This window comes from Bacillus rossius, chromosome 2 (genome assembly GCF_032445375.1).
Source record: "Bacillus rossius redtenbacheri isolate Brsri chromosome 2, Brsri_v3, whole genome shotgun sequence".
NCBI lineage: Eukaryota > Metazoa > Arthropoda > Insecta > Phasmatodea > Bacillidae > Bacillus > Bacillus rossius.
Genome location: NC_086331.1, coordinates 14,702,482 through 14,721,587, shown reverse-complemented (window position 1 = coordinate 14,721,587; position 19,106 = coordinate 14,702,482). Strand labels below are relative to the sequence as shown.

At 55.4% G+C, this 19,106-nt stretch overlaps 1 protein-coding gene across 2 annotated transcripts in view; it reads right to left on the bottom strand.

Annotated features, from left to right (window-relative positions):
- The window catches only part of LOC134529124 (phosphatidylinositol 5-phosphate 4-kinase type-2 alpha), a 62,760-nt gene extending 61,497 nt beyond the window's left edge, over positions 1–1,263 (bottom strand). For both annotated transcript variants that reach the window (XM_063362879.1, XM_063362878.1), the window contains exon 1: positions 981–1,263. In XM_063362879.1, coding sequence (XP_063218949.1) covers positions 981–1,118 — 138 coding nt within the window. In that variant the 5' untranslated portion in view covers positions 1,119–1,263. The remainder of the gene's footprint in view (positions 1–980) is intronic.
- Between the last annotated feature and the right edge of the window lie 17,843 nt (positions 1,264–19,106).

Below are 19,106 nucleotides of genomic sequence, written 5' to 3'. Positions count from 1 at the left end.
ATTAATTCACATTATTTTTAATGTCAGCTTAGTTTGAAAGTATTTAAAATATAAATGACCTGACCTAATCGACCATTTTAATTAATTAGGCATTCACGAACACATGGCAATAAAAATAATAGCGACGGTCAAATGATTGCACAGGTCTTGTATAGCAAAATAAGAACGGCGATATCTCTTAAAGTATTTGGAATTTCTTATCTCCGCCGGGTTTAATGAAAAGAGGAAGTTAAAGAGCATAGAATAAAAATATTTTCGGATTTTTAACATTATTTTTTAGAAATACAGCTAAACTACATATTTACCATGGATATCCTTGTATGTTGCGTTTTTACAAATGCAATGTTATGAAAAACATTTGAACACAAAAATGCTAACTCCACAAGTCTGTATTTGTATGACAACAGACTGGTGCAACAAAACCAAGGACACAATCCATTCGTTTATTCATCATGAATATGAGCATGCCAAACTTTTGACAGGTAGACGGAAGACATTTTCCGGGCCCTCTGATTGCCTACAGGTCACATGAACTACAGACTGATGGAGGCAACAGGCTATTGTAATTACGGCCTTAGTTTAAATACAATTTATTTACAGATTAATCTAAAAACGAATTGTTCAAAATATAGATATTAATAAATAGTTACATAGGATAAAACCTAACAAAAAAATTAATCAGATCACTAACATATACTAGTTAACAAATATAAATAAATACTGTAATTATTTACCAAATATTATGTTGTTTAATAGAATCCATTGAAATAGTACATAAATCTTGTATTCACGAACATATTTACACCAAACCAGATTTACTAGATGTATTATCAAATAAAGTAACATAACCTAAAATACAAATTTACTCCTGAATTTTTTTTTTTTTAATTTTGCTATTCAAAAAATATTTGGTTCCAACACAGTATCATTGAAAAATAAAACGTACAAACGCATTAAATTATAATCTTATTATAACTTACCGTGTGATTTACGCCCCACATTAGCACTGACAGGAGGGGTTCATTAGCGCGAAATACTTTAACCTTTTGATGTTTCACGCGAAAATGCTTCTTTTTCAACTTACTGAGGCCACTTTGACCTTGGCTACTACCGCTCATTGCGCTATTTGAAATGAATACCTAACAGAAATAGTTCATTTACACACATTCCATAAACTCATATTTGCTCGCCATCAGTTCACAATTTTATTGTGGTTGCGCTGTGATTATTCGTTCACCATTCCAATGTTAAATGTAACATAAAGAGAAACACCACGCACAAAATTATTCCAAACAGACCGCTTTCAGAACGTAAATGTTTTTTATCAATATAAAATAAAAATAATACAATAATTCTGGTAAAAATTTAAAAAAATATATTTTTTTATTAACATTCTAAGAGGGGTACATTCGTCATAATTTTTGGATGACCTTAAAACGTACGTAGTTAGTAACAGTAACCCTACAACTTAAATTAAACACATTTCTGTGAATAGCTAGGGGTTATGGTAGCTTTATTGCAAAATATATAGACCTCACAGCTACTGACGCCACTCCCGCTGCCTGTCTAAGTTTTTAAATGGATTATTAATGTTGAAAGTGATCTCAGGGGTTTTAACGGGGGTTCGGCCTCGTGGCTGCAGGCAGGAGCGCGTCTCTGATCGAAACCTACCCGGGCTGTTCAGGCCACCCAGGACGCCTTATAAATAACTGTTAAACGATTTGACACGACACTGCATTTATTCAGAACCGATACACTTGTTGGTCCAGGTACTGGCCGCTTCTGTTGTCTGACCACTGCGACACGCGTATTTCTTCACGTAAACGGTACGCGCGACCAGGATAGGTTGCCAAGTGGTGTACAAGGACTTCTACAATGGTCGATTATACATGTGAATGGCGCGGCGGATAGCCACAGATCTCCTGTGCTGCAAGAACTTCTACAGGCAGTTACGTTAACATGAAAAATAGCATATACAAACGGACGTTCCAAAGATATTTGCAATCTAACCTGTGGCGAATATTAAGGTCCCGAAAAGTACGTAACCAGGGGCCCTATTCTTGACGCTGCTGGAAGAATTCCGCTAGCGGAATTACTTGATTCCACCAGAAATTTGCTAAACCCTATTCTTGAACACTCACTAGCGGAATTTTGTATCGGAATTACGTCACAATCTACCGGATTAATTCCGCCACCTCTTGAGCTGGCGGAATCACAATTCCGGTAGAGATTTGAGTGTTTTGTGTTCTTTGAAACCATGATTTGTCCAAAATGGAGTCTCTGTTATGGTTCTGAAAAATATTTAAATCGTTTCTATTTTTGGTTAGTTTCGGTTAGCTACATATCTCGTTTAATAATGTGTGTGTTTATATACTTATATTAGATTACCTACTTCATTTAAAACCAGAAATAACTTATTCGCCTCATTATGTTATGTGATTATTCAGATAAAAATACGCCATGTGATGCTTTCAACCTTAAAATTCCTGTGTGCGTGGCGAGAAAACTTTTGTAACAATTTAACTAATATTTAATGTTTTAAGTATTATTACATTTGTTTGTGTGATTTGCAATGGCAGGTATTTAAATATTACGTTACGAAAGTTGCCATCAGCCGGGGTTTCGGGTGCGATTCCCGCGGCGAGTCTAAGGAGCTGTACGTGAAAATTGGGGTGTTTTCCGGGAGGGCGCCAGGCTAGCTCTGTCGTCTAACCGTGAGTGGGTCGATCGGCCCCAGCGTGTCCCCTAGACTCGGTGGCTTGACTTGAAAAGTAGCGACGGCCGGGTTAATCCCTGCACCATAGAAAAAAAAACTGACCCGGAGTCGCGTGGGGAGTTGCGTTGTAAAAGGTATTCGGTGATGACTATAGTTACCAGTCGTGAGGGATCAGAGACAAAACTTGAAGGCTCCCCACGGTACACGCACGTCTGGTCCGGGCCGCGAGCTGATCAGAACTCCTCAGGGGTTGGCGTGCGGAGGGGGGGGGGGACACTCCCTCCATGCACCAAGGTTACGCCGCTCGTCTCATTTGGGTGAAGACTTGGCGAGGGGTACGTTCCGCCAGCAAGAGCCAGTACTGCGGGCTGAGGCCGGGCTAATGGCCTTCGGTCGGTACGACGTCAAACGCCCCCCACCGAAGAAGCCCGGCCTTGCACGCGATCAGGCTCTGCGGCGGTTTGCACCCCTAGCATGTCGTTGACTCCCCATCCTGGCGCCTGGGGTGGCTGCGGCTGGTGGGGCCGGCGCTCTGGACCTGGTGGCTGCGGCTGGTGGGGCCACTTGGAGGCGTGATGAGGTAGGTGGTGGTGTGCAGTGTTGTGGTCGTGTGGTGGTGTGGTGTGGTGGCCTAGTTTTCACATCATGTCCAGGCAGTTGGGGCTCTGGGCGGTCGCAGGTAGTAGTGCGTGTCCACCGGTGGTCGAGTTTTCTCCGTCGTGCCCTCAGGATTGCGGGGGCCGCGGTGGCCTCTCTCGGCCCTCCCGAGATCGTACTCGGCCAGGTACCCCGGGGCCCGCCTGTCCCTGGCGGGTCTCATCACTTGACGTGTGGGCGGTTCGTCTGGCGCTTCTGGTGGGTCGTGAGGCGTCCGAGTGGTGGTTGTGGTGGTGTTGTTGTGGTCTTCCGTCGGTGTTGTACGGCGGTTGCTCGCGTCGTGGTTGTTGGATGGCCCGCTAGAGTAAGGTTGCCTCCTTCGTTCGGGTATACCCGGGGTTTCTCCTGCCTCGTCATCGGGTTCCTCCACGATGGGTGTAGTGCCCTCAGGTAGGGTTGCCGCCTCCTCCTCTGATGCGTGGGCGATCACTGGCCCAGCCGCACAGAGTTGTAGTTGTCTGGTGGCGCCGAGTACCATGTCGTCGGGCTCGTTGATGACGGTGGTGGTGTCTCCCAATAGGCCCTCCGGATCGCTCAGTGAGACGTCGGTGATGGTCACCTGTCCGTGGCGGGTCATCTGTCCTGGTTGGCGTGACGTTGTCATCTCGTGCGTGAGATCTTGTGCATCACTTGGTGTTTCCAGGTCATCGAGGGTCTTTTCTGGTGTCCTGGTTCGGATGTCGTGGTCTTGCTCTCCAGTAGCCGGTTCGGGCTCGTCTGCTACCGGTTGTTCATCGTCGTGCATGTCGTCGTGTGTCTCGTCGTGGTCGGGTACTTCCGGCATCAGCTCACCCGGTGTCGTGGCCAGTCGTAGATCGTCACGGTGGAACTTCCGGATGCGCCGTCTCCCGAGTCTGACCAGATATGCGGTCTTGCCCACGCGTCTCTGGATTTTGTAAGGCCCGATCCAGCGCGGTGCCAATCCGGCGCAGTAGTTGCGGGGGGCTGCAGACAGCGGGTGGACCCGGGCGTAGACTTGGTCTCCCACTCGGACTAGGGGTGGCTCCCGCGTGGTCTTGGGGGTGATATTCTGCGAGTAGGTCGTTTGTCGTCGCCGTGCGTCTTCATACATATCTGTCCTGCGCTGGTCACGTTCCTCCATCCCTTCTCCATCGTGCAGCGTCCCATGGGTGGCCCATTCGCCTGGGAGGTGCAGGTTACTCCCTTGCACCATCTCGGCGGGTGTGTGGCCTGTGGCTGCGTTCACACGACGGCGGATGCAGAACAGGGCGTCGGCGAGGTGTTGGTCCCACTTCGAGTGGTCATCAGTCAGTCGGAGTCGGAGTTGGATCTTCAAGTCCTGGTTCCTGCGCTCGGTGGGGTTGGCTCTGGGATGGTAAGCTGGGGTGGTGTGGTGCTGGATATGCACCCGCGCGCACCAGTCCTGCCATTGCTTGCCGATGAACTGGCTGCCATTATCGGTCAAGACTGACTGTGGGTAGCCCCACCGAGGCAGGAATTCCTGCGTCATGAGGTGGATGATGGTGGACGCCCTGGCATTGCTGCACGGATATGCCTCTGTCCGTCTTGTGAACATATCTGTCACGACGAGTATGAACCTCTTCCCTCTGGGCGACCTGGGGTAGGGCCCCATCAGGTCGAGTGCGATGGTCTGGAAGGCGTGGGTCGGTTGTCGTGGGTGCTGTTGCTGCTCCCCGTCGCGTCGGCGCGCCTTGCGGACCTGGCAGACCTCGCACTCCCGGACGTACTCCCTCACATCCCGCGCCACGCCAGGCCAATGGTAGTGTTGGGAGACCGCGTGTCGTGTCTGGTCCGTACCGGGGTGTCCTGCCAGGTCGTGGTCATGGTAGAACCTCAATACGGCCTCGCGCGCCTCGGGAGGGACGTAGGTCTTCCACGACCCAGCTACTCCAAGCGCTCGGTGCATGATCCGGCCGTCCTGGTCTCTCCACGTCGGGTGTAGTTCGTCTTCGGCTTGTTGTCGTCGTCGGGTCATTTCGGTTGATTGACGTTGAGCGGTCATGACCCGTTGGTCGACGTCAGTTGCGGTGTCAGGTGGTGGGTCGGTTTGATTGGCGTCGGTCGTGATCCGTAAACAGGTGTTTAGTGGCGAGAGGTGTTCGGTGTTGGGACCGGGCGGCAGCATGTCCTCCCACTCCTCCACGTCGATGACCTCGTGTTGGTTGCTCGGTTGCCGCGACAGGGCGTCTGGCAGCTGGTTTTCTCGCCCTGGCACGTGCTCCACCACGAAGTCGAAGGACTGGAGGAGTAATGCCCACCGTATGAGTTTCCCTTTTCTGCCCTGCATTGTCTGGAGCCAGGTGAGGCAGCGGTTGTCGGTCCGGAGAGTAAAGGTCCGGCCCTCGAGGTGCGGCCGGTACCTTTTAACAGCCCAGATCACCGCCAAACACTCCTGCTCATTGCTGTGGTATCTACGCTCAGCAGGCCCAAACTTCGCGCTGGAGTACTCCACTACGTGCTTGTCTCCTAGGGGGTCAACTTGATACAGGACAGCACCTACCCCTAAGGCGCTGGCATCTGTCTGCAGGATGAGTGGGCGTTCTGGGTCAATACGCGCAAGGGTGTGGCAGCGAGTGAACGCGCTCTTCACCTCCTCGAACGCACGTTGCGCATCGCTGCCCCAGTGGTAGCGCCTTTGCGGTGACAGCAGGTCGGTGAGGGGTGCGATTACGCGGGAGAAATCGGGTATGTATACCCTCAGCCAATTGATCAGACCGATAAACCTTTGGAGCTGCTTCCTCGTACGTGGAGCCTCCGCGGTCGCGATCTTCTGGAGATGGCCAGTCTGTGGCTGGCTCCCCTCCGCGTTGACACGGTGCCCCAGGAATTCCACCTCCTCGGTACCCAGGTGGCATTTAGCGGGGTTCGCGGTCAGGTGGTGGGTAGCGAGACTCTCGAGCACGAGTGCTAGGTGGCGGCAGTGGTCCTCCCATGTCTCCGAGAAGATGATAACGTCGTCTAGATACGCGAGGGCGAACTGGCCGAGGTACCCTTCTAGCACCCGCGTCATCATTGCTTGGAATGTCGCTGGTGCACACTTGAGCCCGAAAGGCATGGCCCTGTACTGGAATCGCCTGCCATCAGGGACGGTGAAGGCGGTTTTCTCCCGGTCTTGGTGTTTGATTGGTACTTGCCAGTACCCTGACTTCAGATCTAGCGTGCTGAACACTCGGGCCCTCCCGAGGCCGGATACCACCGTCTCGACGCTGATCTGCGGGGGTGGTGCGCTGATGGTTACAGCATTGAGGGGGCGAAAATCAGTACAAAAACGCAGGGTACCGTCCCTTTTGGGGGCCAGAACTATACACGCATTGTAGGGGCTGTTGGAGGGTTCGATCACCCCACTGTGCAGCATTTCAGTGACCTGCTCCCGTATGATCCTCTGCTCCTTGTACCCATAACCCCGGGGTGATTCATAGATGGGTTGGTCGGTGGTGGTCGGGATGGAGTGCTCGGCTACAGTGGTGCGCCGTAGGGGCTCGGCGGTCGCGAACACGCCTCGTCGTTCATGCAGGACTTTGTTGATGGTGCTACGGAACTCCGGTGGTACATCGTGGTGGAGGTCATCTAGTGTTATGGTTGGGCCTGATGGACTAGGTGTTCGACCCACTGCATACACAACGAATCTCTCAGTTCGCCCCACATTGATTTTAGCTGGCCTAATCTCCAACACGGCATCGTGTTCTGCCAGCCAGGGTTGCCCTAACACAAGCTCTTCCCCCAAGTCCCCCACAACAACAGCGGTCACTGGTGTAGTTAGCTCCCAAAGGCTTACCTTCACATCCGCATGTCCCATCATCCGGCCGTTGTGGGTGGTGGTTGCCAGCCGGAGCTCGCCCTGGTGTGGGCGGAAGGTGCCGGGAGGTACCAGCGAGGGGTGGATGAACACCTGGCTCGCCCCCGTGTCGATGAGGGCGAGGGTCGGGCGCCCATTCACCTCGACGGGCATGCGGAGCAGGTGTTCGCTGGGCTGTGCGAGTTGTCCCATCCTGGGTGGTTGTAACTGGATTGGTCCACTGTGGCCGGGCTGTTGGGCGTGGTGTATGTCGGCGGGGTGAGTGCGCTCGGCAGTTGAGCGTGGTGTGGTTCTGGGGTCGCCTGGTCCTATCAGGAGTGTCGTGGTGGGTTCAGACATTGTTGGTATACCTGGTGGTCTTCGGTAGCGAGGTGTTGTGGTGGGCGGCGCTTGTCGTGGCTCGTCGTGGTTGTCACCGGTGCTCATGTGGCGTATGTCGGCACGGTGGATGCACTCGGCGGTTGAGCATGGTGCGGCGCTGGGGTCATCGCGTCCTGTCGTGAGTGTCGTGGTGGGTGGTTCACGTCGTGCTGCCCTTGTCGCGGGTGGGTTTGCAGTGGTCGTGGCATCACCTGGTTCGCGTGTCGGTATTGCGGGTGGGGGGCTCCATCTGTGTCCCCCCCTTACTCGTTTCCCGTCGGCTCTTGGTCGTGCGAGGTGGTGAGTGGCCGGTAGGCGGGTTGTGTCGTGCGCCGGGCGTTTGCCCCCCTAGGACAGTCGCTGTGCCAGTGGTACGTGCCCTGGGAGCATCCTAACCTGCACTGCGGCGGTTGATAACTCGCGTTGGCTTCTGGCCGCGCCAGGCCGTCGGTGCGTAGCGTTCTTGGCTCTCTGAGGTTGGGGCCCCTCTGTTGTGGTGTAAGTGGTGGTGCCTGGATTGCTAGCAGGTGTCGGCGGTTGGGTGGGCTGCTCCGTTCTCGCTCGGGGCCACGTGCGTTCCTTCCCCACATCCTCTGAACATTTTGCTCCGTCGCCACCGCGAGTTGCACGTATTCCATGACGGTGTTTACGTGGGTGAGGCGCATGAATGGCTGGAGCTCGTCCCTCAACAGTAGGGTGATGGTGGGGAGTGCTCTGGTGGGCTCTGCGAGTGGTGCTATGCGCTTGAAGAGCTGTAGCTTGTGTGCCACGAAGTTCTCAACGGGTTCGCCGTCTCGCTGTGTGTTCCCGTAAAATTGTGCGGTGCATTGCACCATCGTCGCGCCTGCATCGAACCGTTGGCTGAAGGCCTCCGTGAACTCCTGCCACTCCATATCGAAGCGGCCCCATAGGCGCCACCATGTCAGGGCGCTTCCCCGCAGCTGTTCGGTGGTCCGCTCGGGCCACTCGTCGATTGGGGTTCCGCTTCGCGTGAGTCGGATTTTGCACTGGTGGAGGTATGCGCGAGGGTCCTCGTGAGGCGCACCACTCAATTCGGGTAACCTCGATGAGTATGGGGCGGTTCGCACCGACTCCATGCGCGTGTTGGTGGGTCGTGTTGCTATGTCGTGCCCAATCGGTTGTGCTGTGGTTTGGTGTGGGGGCATGCCGTAACATGTGTTTGGCTTGTTCCCGGTGACTGGCACTGTCAGTGTGGGTTGTGGTGGTATTGTATAGCCTGTCTCTAATTTTTCCTTCCAAATCTTCTCCCAGTCTATGTTCCACTGTTCGTGGTTCGCTTGGTTGGTTGGTGACATGGTATTGGTTTGCGCTGTGCATTGGCACGTGCTTTGCCAAGGCAGTGAGCCTGTCAGCAAGTCGGCGGTTCTCGGTTGCTTGCAGTGTGCGCATGTCCCGTTGGATGTTTGGTGAAACATAGTTGTGTTGCGACTCGTGGTGCTTTGGACAGCTGTTATCGTTGACGTGCCGCGCGCGCCTTAGCGGGTTCGCGGGCTGGTGCCCGGACAGCCGCACAAAGCGGAGATCGCGATTGGGAGGGCGGGTTGGTTGCGCGCGCCGCTCCAGGTGCCGGGCGAAGGGGGTGGTGCGGACACCCGTGTGAAGGTAGGGGCCGAGAGCGCCCGGACTGCCGCACAAAGCAGAGGACCGAACAGGCGGGCTGGAGGAGGGGGAGTGCGGATAGCAATGCGCAGCGGCGGCCGAGAGCGCCCGGACAGCCGCACAAAGCGGAGGTGAAAAACGGTCGTTGAGTGGAGGGGATGTCGGGCTGTGGCGTCGCGCTACCGCGTCGCGAAGGACGCGAAGCTTGATGATGCGGGTGGGTGGGGAGAAGCTCGTATGTCCTCTCGCCTCGACGCGCCGTCTGTCTGAACCTGATACGTTCTCGCCCGCAAAATGGCCGTTTCGTGCCCGCTTTGTCGCCTGAGTTGGGAATGGCTTGAAGAATACTGTTTTTAAATTTCTCCTGGATTGTTTTCTGTCCGGTTTTGCTTGACGGGTGTTTCTCTTGCTAATTTATTTTGCACTATTTGCCACACGCAGGGGCGCCATTTGCCATCAGCCGGGGTTTCGGGTGCGATTCCCGCGGCGAGTCTAAGGAGCTGTACGTGAAAATTGGGGTGTTTTCCGGGAGGGCGCCAGGCTAGCTCTGTCGTCTAACCGTGAGTGGGTCGATCGGCCCCAGCGTGTCTCCTAGACTCGGTGGCTTGACTTGAAAAGTAGCGACGGCCGGGTTAATCCCTGCACCATAGAAAAAAAAACCGACCCGGAGTCGCGTGGGGAGTTGCGTTGTAAAAGGTATTCGGTGATGACTATAGTTACCAGTCGTGAGGGATCAGAGACAAAACTTGAAGGCTCCCCACGGTACGCGCACGTCTGGTCCGGGCCGCGAGCTGATCAGAACTCCTCAGGGGTTGGCGTGCGGAGGGGGGGGGGACACTCCCTCCATGCACCAAGGTTACGCCGCTCGTCTCATTTGGGTGAAGACTTGGCGAGGGGTACGTTCCGCCAGCAGGAGCCAGTACTGCGGGCTGAGGCCGGGCTAATGGCCTTCGGTCGGTACGACGTCAAAGTTATATTTACCAACTTCCATTAAGTACTTTATATGGTACCTACTTAGTATTAAAAACATTGAAATTTTTGCTGTGTATACATTTGTGGCTTATTTGACGTATATTGTGATAAAAACCATACCGGTAACATAATTTCCATATAACGCAATTCGTTTTTGACACCAAATATTGCAATCGTGTCTCATGTTTTGATGGAACAAAACTATAGTGGTAGTTAGATTATGCAAATGTATTCGTTAAAAGTACATCCATCCCGGAATTGAAAAGTACTCGAAATGAGTCCATTTATATATGAATTTCCCACAATGATAAGTGATTGTGAAAATAAAGGTTATTCTATTTACCCTTCCCTATCTTGCAAACAGAGCCAACATTCTGACGTCGTACCGACCATAGCTTTTAAGCCCGTGCTCCGCACCGCCAGTACCGTATCCCGTTTTCGGAGCGCGCCCCTTACCCAGCCGGATTGAGTCAGGCGAGCGCCTCGGGCGTGACCCCAATAGACATAATGAAATTTAAAGGTACGGAACCCCGGAGGCTCTAACCCATAATTCAATTAAGGGAAAAGCCATTAGTACGAAATTACTAATTACCCGAAATGTAATAAGTACGTCGTAGCCACTCCGGGTGAGTACACCACGCACGGAACAGACAACAAACCTCATTAACAGTCACCGCTGCCACTGGCCTTAATTAAAATGCCCGTGCCTATGATCAAGTCAGAATAGGAGAAATCCCTCTAAAACAATTCACAGTGGGACAATATGATAGTAAATTTACAGTCGCCAACTTGATGTCACAATTTAAATAATTACATACATTAAAACCATTGTTAAGCCTTAAGCACCCAATTACCAGGTGCTACATTTTAATTGGGCACCTGGAACATGTTTTAACTGGTAATAGAGTAAATTCAATTAATATAAGTTTTTTGACGCCGACTCACAAAGTAGAGAAAGTTTCTCTTCCTTGCGAGGCGGCCATGTTCGGCAGTCTCCAACCACTCCGCGCGGGAACAGACGTGTGTCCGTGGGCAGCATCCAAGTTTTCTATCTTTGATTATTTTATTCTATACTAAATCTTTAAATTTAAAACCTCTTATTAATTCATCGCTGCCCACGTCGACTCGGCGCGTATTTTACAAAACCGGGCCTATCCCGACCGTCTTCATTGTGATACCGCGATGTATCGTATCACAGAACGTACGGTACTGGCCGACTCCAGCGAAAGTGTTTATACTTAAGGACGCCGTGCATATGCCTGCCGGCTGCACACACGTAAGTGTTTCGCCGAATTTAGGAGCCCGCTCATAGAGCCCCCCTGCACCCGTTAACTTTCGGCGCTGGCCGTCTCCAGCGAGCATCGACCCACGTCCCGCGAGACTGCCGCGGTAACCATTGTCACGTAGTGATGTGTTTAGTGTTCGTGAGAATTTTTGTAGCGGGACTGAACCGCGGAGCGGACTTGTACAGTGTACCGTGTACCCACATAGACCCCCGGTGAAACTCCCAAATTAAATGTATTCTCGCCAACTCGTATATCATTTTCCGTAATTCCCCGTCCTCCACACAGCCGAGCAGCCTTCACAGTCAAGCGTAGAACCATTCAGGTTACATTCAAGCCGTGTACCTGGCGGGGCACGCGGGGGCAGAGTACCCACGACCCCACACCAACGGCCTAGCAGCCCGCTCGCCTGGCGCCTCTCCGGACAACAAGAGCATCGCGAAACCCGTAGCGCCCGTCAGGTACCCCCTGGGCATTTCACAGAGGACGGGTGAGTGGAAATGGCGCCCAACGTGGGGCATAACTACAGCCGAACATCACAAAAACGCAGCAAGATCAGACAAAGGGGACAGAAGACGGCCATTTTGGACGCGCGCAGTGGAATTTGGCGCACAGAGGAGCAGCGACAAAGGGACCACCCGGAAAAGCGCGTCACCGCCCACGCCGACCCTCGCTAACTTTCACTTTCACCCCGACCCCACCCCTTTGGGCCTTCAGCGAACATCCTTGCCCGCACACCACCCCCCCCCCACCCCACCCCACCCACCTTCACATCCTCGCGCTCTCCGCTTTGTGCGGCTGTCCGGGCGCTCTCGGCCGCCGCTACACACGTCTATCCGCATCCCCCCTTCGCAGTGGCCAGTCTCGGCTCTCCCTTTTGTGCGGCTGTCCGGGCGCCTTTCGGCCAGCGGCCCGAATCAGCGCGCGCGCCAACCCCCCTCCCAACTCTTCATTCGCCGGGAGTCTGTTTGTAAACAGAGCCACGTGCGCGCACGAAGCGACTGTCAACACCGACGCGCCGCGCGACGCAATGGCAGACAGACTCAAGATGAACACCTGTCGAGTCTGCTACTGGCCACAGGGCATGGACCTGGTAACGGGGAAAGCGAACCCTCTACAGACATGTAAATGCGCACCGGATTACAACTTGCCGGCAATCAAGGTCGAAGCGCTCATAGAACCGTGGCACGACAGCACGGAGACGGAATTAAAGGCGCGAACACCACCGGTGGACCACACACCCCTACCGAGCCGTACCACCCTGGCCATCACCGCCCCCCCAAACACCCACGCCAGCGACTGTAGCTCGCACCCTGGCCACGCGACACACGCGCTGGACATCACCGAGGCCAAGTGAGTGTGGCCCGGCCTGGAAGACCTGGCACGAGCCCTGCCGCCCCGCAGAGCGACTCTGCCAGAGTTCGCCGGAGCCCCGCACGAGGACCCAGGGGAATTCCTGACGCAGTGCGAGGCGCGCCTGACCGGGTGCTGGACGCACGAATCGGAGTGGGCAGAGCAGGTCACCGAGCAGCTACGAGGGACCGCTCGGAGCTGGTGGAGCATGTGGGGCCGGTTTGCCATGCCATTGGGCGAGTTTACGGACACGTTCCGACACCAGTTCGACACAGGATCGCCCCTCGTCGAGTGTTCCGCCTCATTCTATGGGGCTCGGCAGAAGGACAGCGAGGCAGTGGAGGCGTTCATCGCCACTAAACTCCAATTGTTTCGCCGCATCTCGCCCGGCACTCCCCTGTCCAGGGCACTGCCCATCATCACGGGTGTAGTGAGGGACGAGCTGCAGCCCTTTCTGCGTCGCTGCCACACCGGCGGTGTAGCGGAGTACGTGCAGGAAGCACGCGGGACAGAACGCAACTTCTAGAGAGCCTGTAGGCGCGGCCCGACCAAAAGCACCCGAAGGGGGTGACAGCCCACCAGAAGCTCGGCGGAACACCGCACTACGGGACTCACCCTCACACTAACACCGAGGACTACGAGCCATCGAGGCGCTGCCAACTTGGCGAGCGGAGCGACTGCGGGACGCCGGAGCACAGGAGCAAGTCCCCCTGTGTCGCTTGGGATGCCCGCGTGGCGAACGCCACTGGCACAGCGAGTGCCCGCGGGGATTCCGGGCAGCGCGACCCGCCACACCGCCGCACCAGGAGACGCACGTGGTACCACCTCCGCCACAGCGCACCAGCACAGCCCAGTCGGGAAACGGCCCCCGGGGGGACCGGAATTAGAGCCCCCTCCCCGTCACACAGACCATCAACCCCGCGCCTGGCGGGGTGCGCGCCCTCTCGACCTTGGGACAGCTGGGCCGCCCGCAGGACAACCTGTTCCGCATCCCCGTGGAGGTCAACAGCCAGCCAGCTGCCGCGCTCGTCGACACGGGAGCAAGCGATGTGTTCGTACGCCCCGCGTTCGTGCCCGCAGGTGCGTTGCGTCCGGGCAGCGGCGAGCTGCGCCTGGCTACCACCACACACACCAGGCGGATGCTGGGGCATGCTGAGATCGTGGTGAGTATGCAGGAATTAAACAGTAGTGTGTCCGCAGTAGTCGTGCAAGACTTGTGTGAGGAGGTGGTGCTAGGAATCCCCTGGTTGGTCCGGCAAGATGCGGTCTTGGAGCTAGGACCCCCCCGCCTCAACCTGAAGAGAGCTGAGAGGTACATGGTGTACGCCCTAGGACAGACGCCCCCCGACAGGACGCGGTGCTGACCCTGGCGGACGTGCGCCACGACGTCCCCCCCTCCTCCAGGCTGAGGTAAACAAGGTCCTCGCCGCCCGACCCGAAGTGTTTACCGATGACGGAACCTGTAGGCGGACCACTGTCACCGAACACTGCATCCCCACCCTGACTGATGACCCAGTGTTCGACCCGCCTCGCGGCTACGGGTTTCGCGAGCAGCGAATAATCCGGGAGCAGGTGGACAAGATGCTGCACGACGGAGTCATCGAGCCGTCATGCGTGCATTGTGCTGGCCAACAAGAAAAACGGGACAAGCCAATTCTGTGTGGACTTCCGGCCGTTAAATGCCGTGACCGTCAGCACCCCGCCCCCCCAGATTAGCGTCGAGGCCGCCGTAGCCGGCTTGGGAAGGGCCTAGGTCTTCAGCACCTTGGACCTGAAGTCCGGGTACTGGCAAGTGCCCATACGACGCGGGGACCGGGAGAAGACGGCGTTCACTGTGCCAGGCAGACGGAGGTTCCAGTTCAGAGCCATGCTGTTTGGCCTAAAGTGCGCCCCGTCCACCTTCCAGTGCATGATGACCCGTGTTATGGAGGGCTACATCGGGCAGTTCACCCTAGCATACCTGGACGACATCATAGTGTACTCAGACACCTGGGAGGACCACTGTCGCCATCTGGCCTTGGTGATGGAGCGGTTGGCCACAAACCACCTGACGGCCAACCCAGCCAAATGCCATCTCGGAGCCGTCGAGGTCGACTTCCTGGGCCACGTGGTCAATGCGGAGGGGAACCGCCCCCAACTAGGTCACCTCCAGCAGATTACGATGGCAGAATTCCCACGCACCCGAAGCAACTGCAGCGCTTCATCGGGCTGCTCAACTGGCTCCATAACTATATTCCGAATTTTTCACAAGTCGTCGCGCCTCTGATGGACCTGTTGTCGCCCCAAGTCCGCTACCACTGGGACTCGCCCGCCCAGACGGCATTCGAGGCCGTCAAGAGCGCGTTCACCCGGTGCCACACACTGGCCCGCATCGACCCCGAGCGCCCAATCGTCCTCCAGACAGACGCAAGCGCCCTGGGAACCGGAGCCGTGCTGTACCAGGTGAACAACCACGGAGAACGGCAGGTGGTGGACTACGCCAGCGCGAAGTTCGGCGCGGCGGTGAGGCGGTACCACAGCAACGAACAGGAGTGCTTGGCGGTGGTGTGGGCTGTGAAGAAATACCGTCCACACCTGGAGGGCAGGCATTTCACCCTCCGCACCGACAACCGCTGCCTCACCTGGCTCCACACCATGCAGGGGAGGAAGGGGAAGCTGATCCGCTGGGCGCTGCTCCTACAGTCGTTCAACTTTACGGTCTAGCACGTGCCAGGCACGGAAAATCAGCTCCCCAACCTGCTCTCGCGCGAGCCAGACGACAGACAGGAGGTGCTGGACGAGGAGGAGTGGGACAAAATACTGCCTCCACCCCACACCAGCACGACTGCCGACGGACACCCTATCTGCACCCACCTCACGCTCGGCGTAGAAGGAACCGAAGACCCTCCCAGTACCAAGGCCGACCTGGAGCAGCGCGTCCCCATGGCCCAGCACCGCTCGCCGGACGCCGACCGGCGCCGCGAGACAGCGCGCGGAGGAGACCACCCCGCCTGGCAGCTCCGGGACGACCGGGTCATGAACAGACCGCCGGGGGAAGAGGACGAGTGGAAGACCTACATCCCACCCGAAGCAAGGGAGGCAACACTGCGATTTTACCATGATCATGACCTCGCCGGACACCCAGGCTCGGACCAGACCCGGAGAGCCGTCTGCCGGTACTACCACTGGCCGGGGGTGAACCGGGATGTCCGGGTCTACGTCCGGGAGTGCGAGATCTGCCAGGGCCGCAAGGCCCGCAGAGGCGACGGCACGCAGCAACAGCAGCCTCGCCAGCCGTCAACACCGTTCCAGACGCTCGCGCTGGACGTGATGGGGCTGTACCCCCGCTCGCCGCGGGGTAAGCGCAGCCGGTCGTCTGGGGTGGTGAGCTGTCCCAGTGTTATGTGTGTCTCGGCTGTGGCTTTGGGAAGGGGGTTAGGTGGTGTGGGGGGCAGAACTGTTGGTCCTACACCCCCTGCTGCCCGTTTCCCGCCGGTTGTTGTTGTTGTCGTTGTCTTGGGCAGTCCTGATGCCAATGGAACGTGTCCTGCAGGCATCCAAGGCGACACTGGGGTGGTCGGCCTCTGTCCCGCCGATTCCCCGCGTTCCGCCACTCTGGTGTGGTGGTTTGTCGGCTGCCACTCGGTGGACCTTCGATTGCCCGTGCTACCGTCTGCCGTTGGTTGTTCGGTCTGCGTGTCGCACTCTGGGAGAGCGGGCGCTCTGTACTGGTGTCTGTGCTTTTGTCCGGGAGTGGTTGTAATTGTCCGGCGCCCCAGAAGGCGCTACAGGTGGCCCTCCGTGGCTACGGCCTGTCGTACATATTCTTCAACAGACCCGTTGCAATACGGCCTGTGGAAGGGTTGTAATTCTTCCCACACTAACGCGGTCACATCCTGCAACGCTTGCTCCGGCACTTCCCCTGAGACTATGCGACGATAAAGCTGCAACTTGCCCGCCAGGAATCTCTCCACCGATTCCGTGTCCCTCTGCGCCTCGCCGTAAAAACGGGCCTTGCAGCTCAAGACTGCCTGGTGGTCGTCAAATCGCTGCATGAGACGCGTAGCGAACTCCCCCCACTGCATATCGTATGGCCCTTATAGAGTACACCACTCACGAGCTCACCCACGCAACTGTTCGCTCGTGCATTGTGTCCACTCCTCTACTGGCACACTGCACTGTAACATATGCCTCTCACACCATGACACAAACTCCCGTGGGTCTTCGTGAACGAGCCCGCTAAACTCCAGCAGCACTATACACCCGGCCCCTGTAGCAACCCGCACAGTGTACGCGACTGGCGGCGCTGCCGAGTTCTTAGGCGTGTACCAGTCAATTAGGTTCGGCGACGGTGGATTCTGGTTCGGTAACATCGACCCGACACGGTTGCCCGAGCAGCCTCTACACTCGTCACATCTCCCTTTTTCCCGGTACACTGCACTCGCTGTGTTCGAGGCTACCCCATGCATCTGCTCTGATGCTGTATCCCTGTCCCACAACAATACACCCTCAGCAGCTTCTGTCTTCACCTCACTGCGCCTCAGTGGAGCGCACGTGCACGTGTTACGACACTGCCACTCACCTGTCACAAGGTCCATGCCTTTCAGTAGATGACACGTCGCGCACGTAACTGTCAAACCGCGCGGCAGCATTGTTTACAAACACGGGGCCACGTGACCGCTCCGTCTGCGCAGCCTGCCCGCGCAGGCTATCACCGCGCCCGCCCGAACACCGCCGGTGCGCCACAAAGATCACCGATGGCAGAACAGCGAAAGGGAGAAGGTATCACGGTGCGTTATCCCGTGGAAGGAGGAGGGGGGTGAATCGACGGTAAATATAATCCGGTTGCGGGACGGGAAACGGCGATGCGTTTTTAGCTGAACCGTGAAACTGATAGGTGTTGGAAACGTGGGAAAGGAATTGTTGCATCCTTGCGTTGATGAGATCAGAAGTACTGTCTAGGTGGATAAGTGGTTCAATTCATTGTCCCAGGTGGATTTTCACGCTGTCTGATCACTCACTGTACACTCTTTTCCCGCACTGCACGCGCTCTCTTGTGGACTTGAAGTTCGCCACACGTACGGGCGCTAAATGTTATGTACCCGTCTGCGTAGAATACGTGGAGACGTGGCGGACGTCTCTTGGCCATTTTCTTGTATTGCCCAGTGCCAGCTCTCTCGCATAGAGCAGCCTCCTGCGGGGAGGCAGGGGTGGACGGTCCGGCCCGTGTAGCTGCCGAGGGATGTCTCGCGCGCTGGAGAAATGTGCGGTGCAGGCTAGTTGTGTTAGTCAACGTGTTTTGGCCCGCGGACACGCCAGATACAAAACAACACTCATGCACACGGTAAAGAAAACGATATAAGAGATTATAACACACTATAGTACAGAAAACTAAAGTGATAATAGCGGCGAGTTTATGGAGCGTCTCGTGGCCGCGTCTAGCCTCGAAGGTGGCTCGTACAGGACTAGAGACCAGGACGCCGGCGCACTGCTCTCGCGCGCACGGAGCGGAAGTGACGTCATTCCCAAAGCCGCGGCGCGCTGCGGACAGGGATGTGATCCGGGCTTTAACGCCGAGGCACGGAGGTACGACGTCAAATAAGTGCAGTGGAATAGAGAAAAGCAATATTCCGACAAACGAGTGTGTTAGTGCCATGTTGTCATATCCTGCATTTGGCCTCGGCCCCCTTGTGCGAGTGCTACATGCTCATCCCTGTAACAAACATGGCTGCCCCGACACCGCATGGTATTTTTTACCTAATCTCTATGCCTAAGCTAGTTATCCTGTAAGATGGTGATGCACCCGGCAGGGCCGGCGTGTCCTTATAGGCGAACTAGGCAACCGCCTAGGGCGCCAAGCATTTGGGGGCGGCGCAGCATGACACATAACAGCTGATATAATATGTTTAATGATTGTTGAAACTAGATGAAATTGGATTTTTGTAACAGTTTGGAATGTTTATATTGATATAATTAATTATTTAAAGTCCACGGTGACTTGTTTATGATTTGTTATAAGTAAAAAAATAAAAAAAACACAAGCCTGCTTACATTTGATTGTTAACAAAATCTTAGGATTACGTGATGTATTTTGAGGCAAGGAAAATTTTTTTGGGGTGTCTGGCATCAAGGGGAGGTGGGGGGTGCATTAAGGTTTTTCTCCTAGGGCGCCAATATACCTTGCACCGGCCCTGGCACCCGGCGCCAATAGATGGCTCCTGCTGCAGAATGTAAATAAGTGGGATTCAGTGCGTCATTACTCAGGGAAGGAGCAGGCTTCCACTCGTGTTGGGAGCATCCCGAGAGTCAGAAATTAGCATATGATCAGGACAGTCAGTGACATCTTATAGAACATGCTGCAAAGACTAAATCTGTAAATATTGACCGT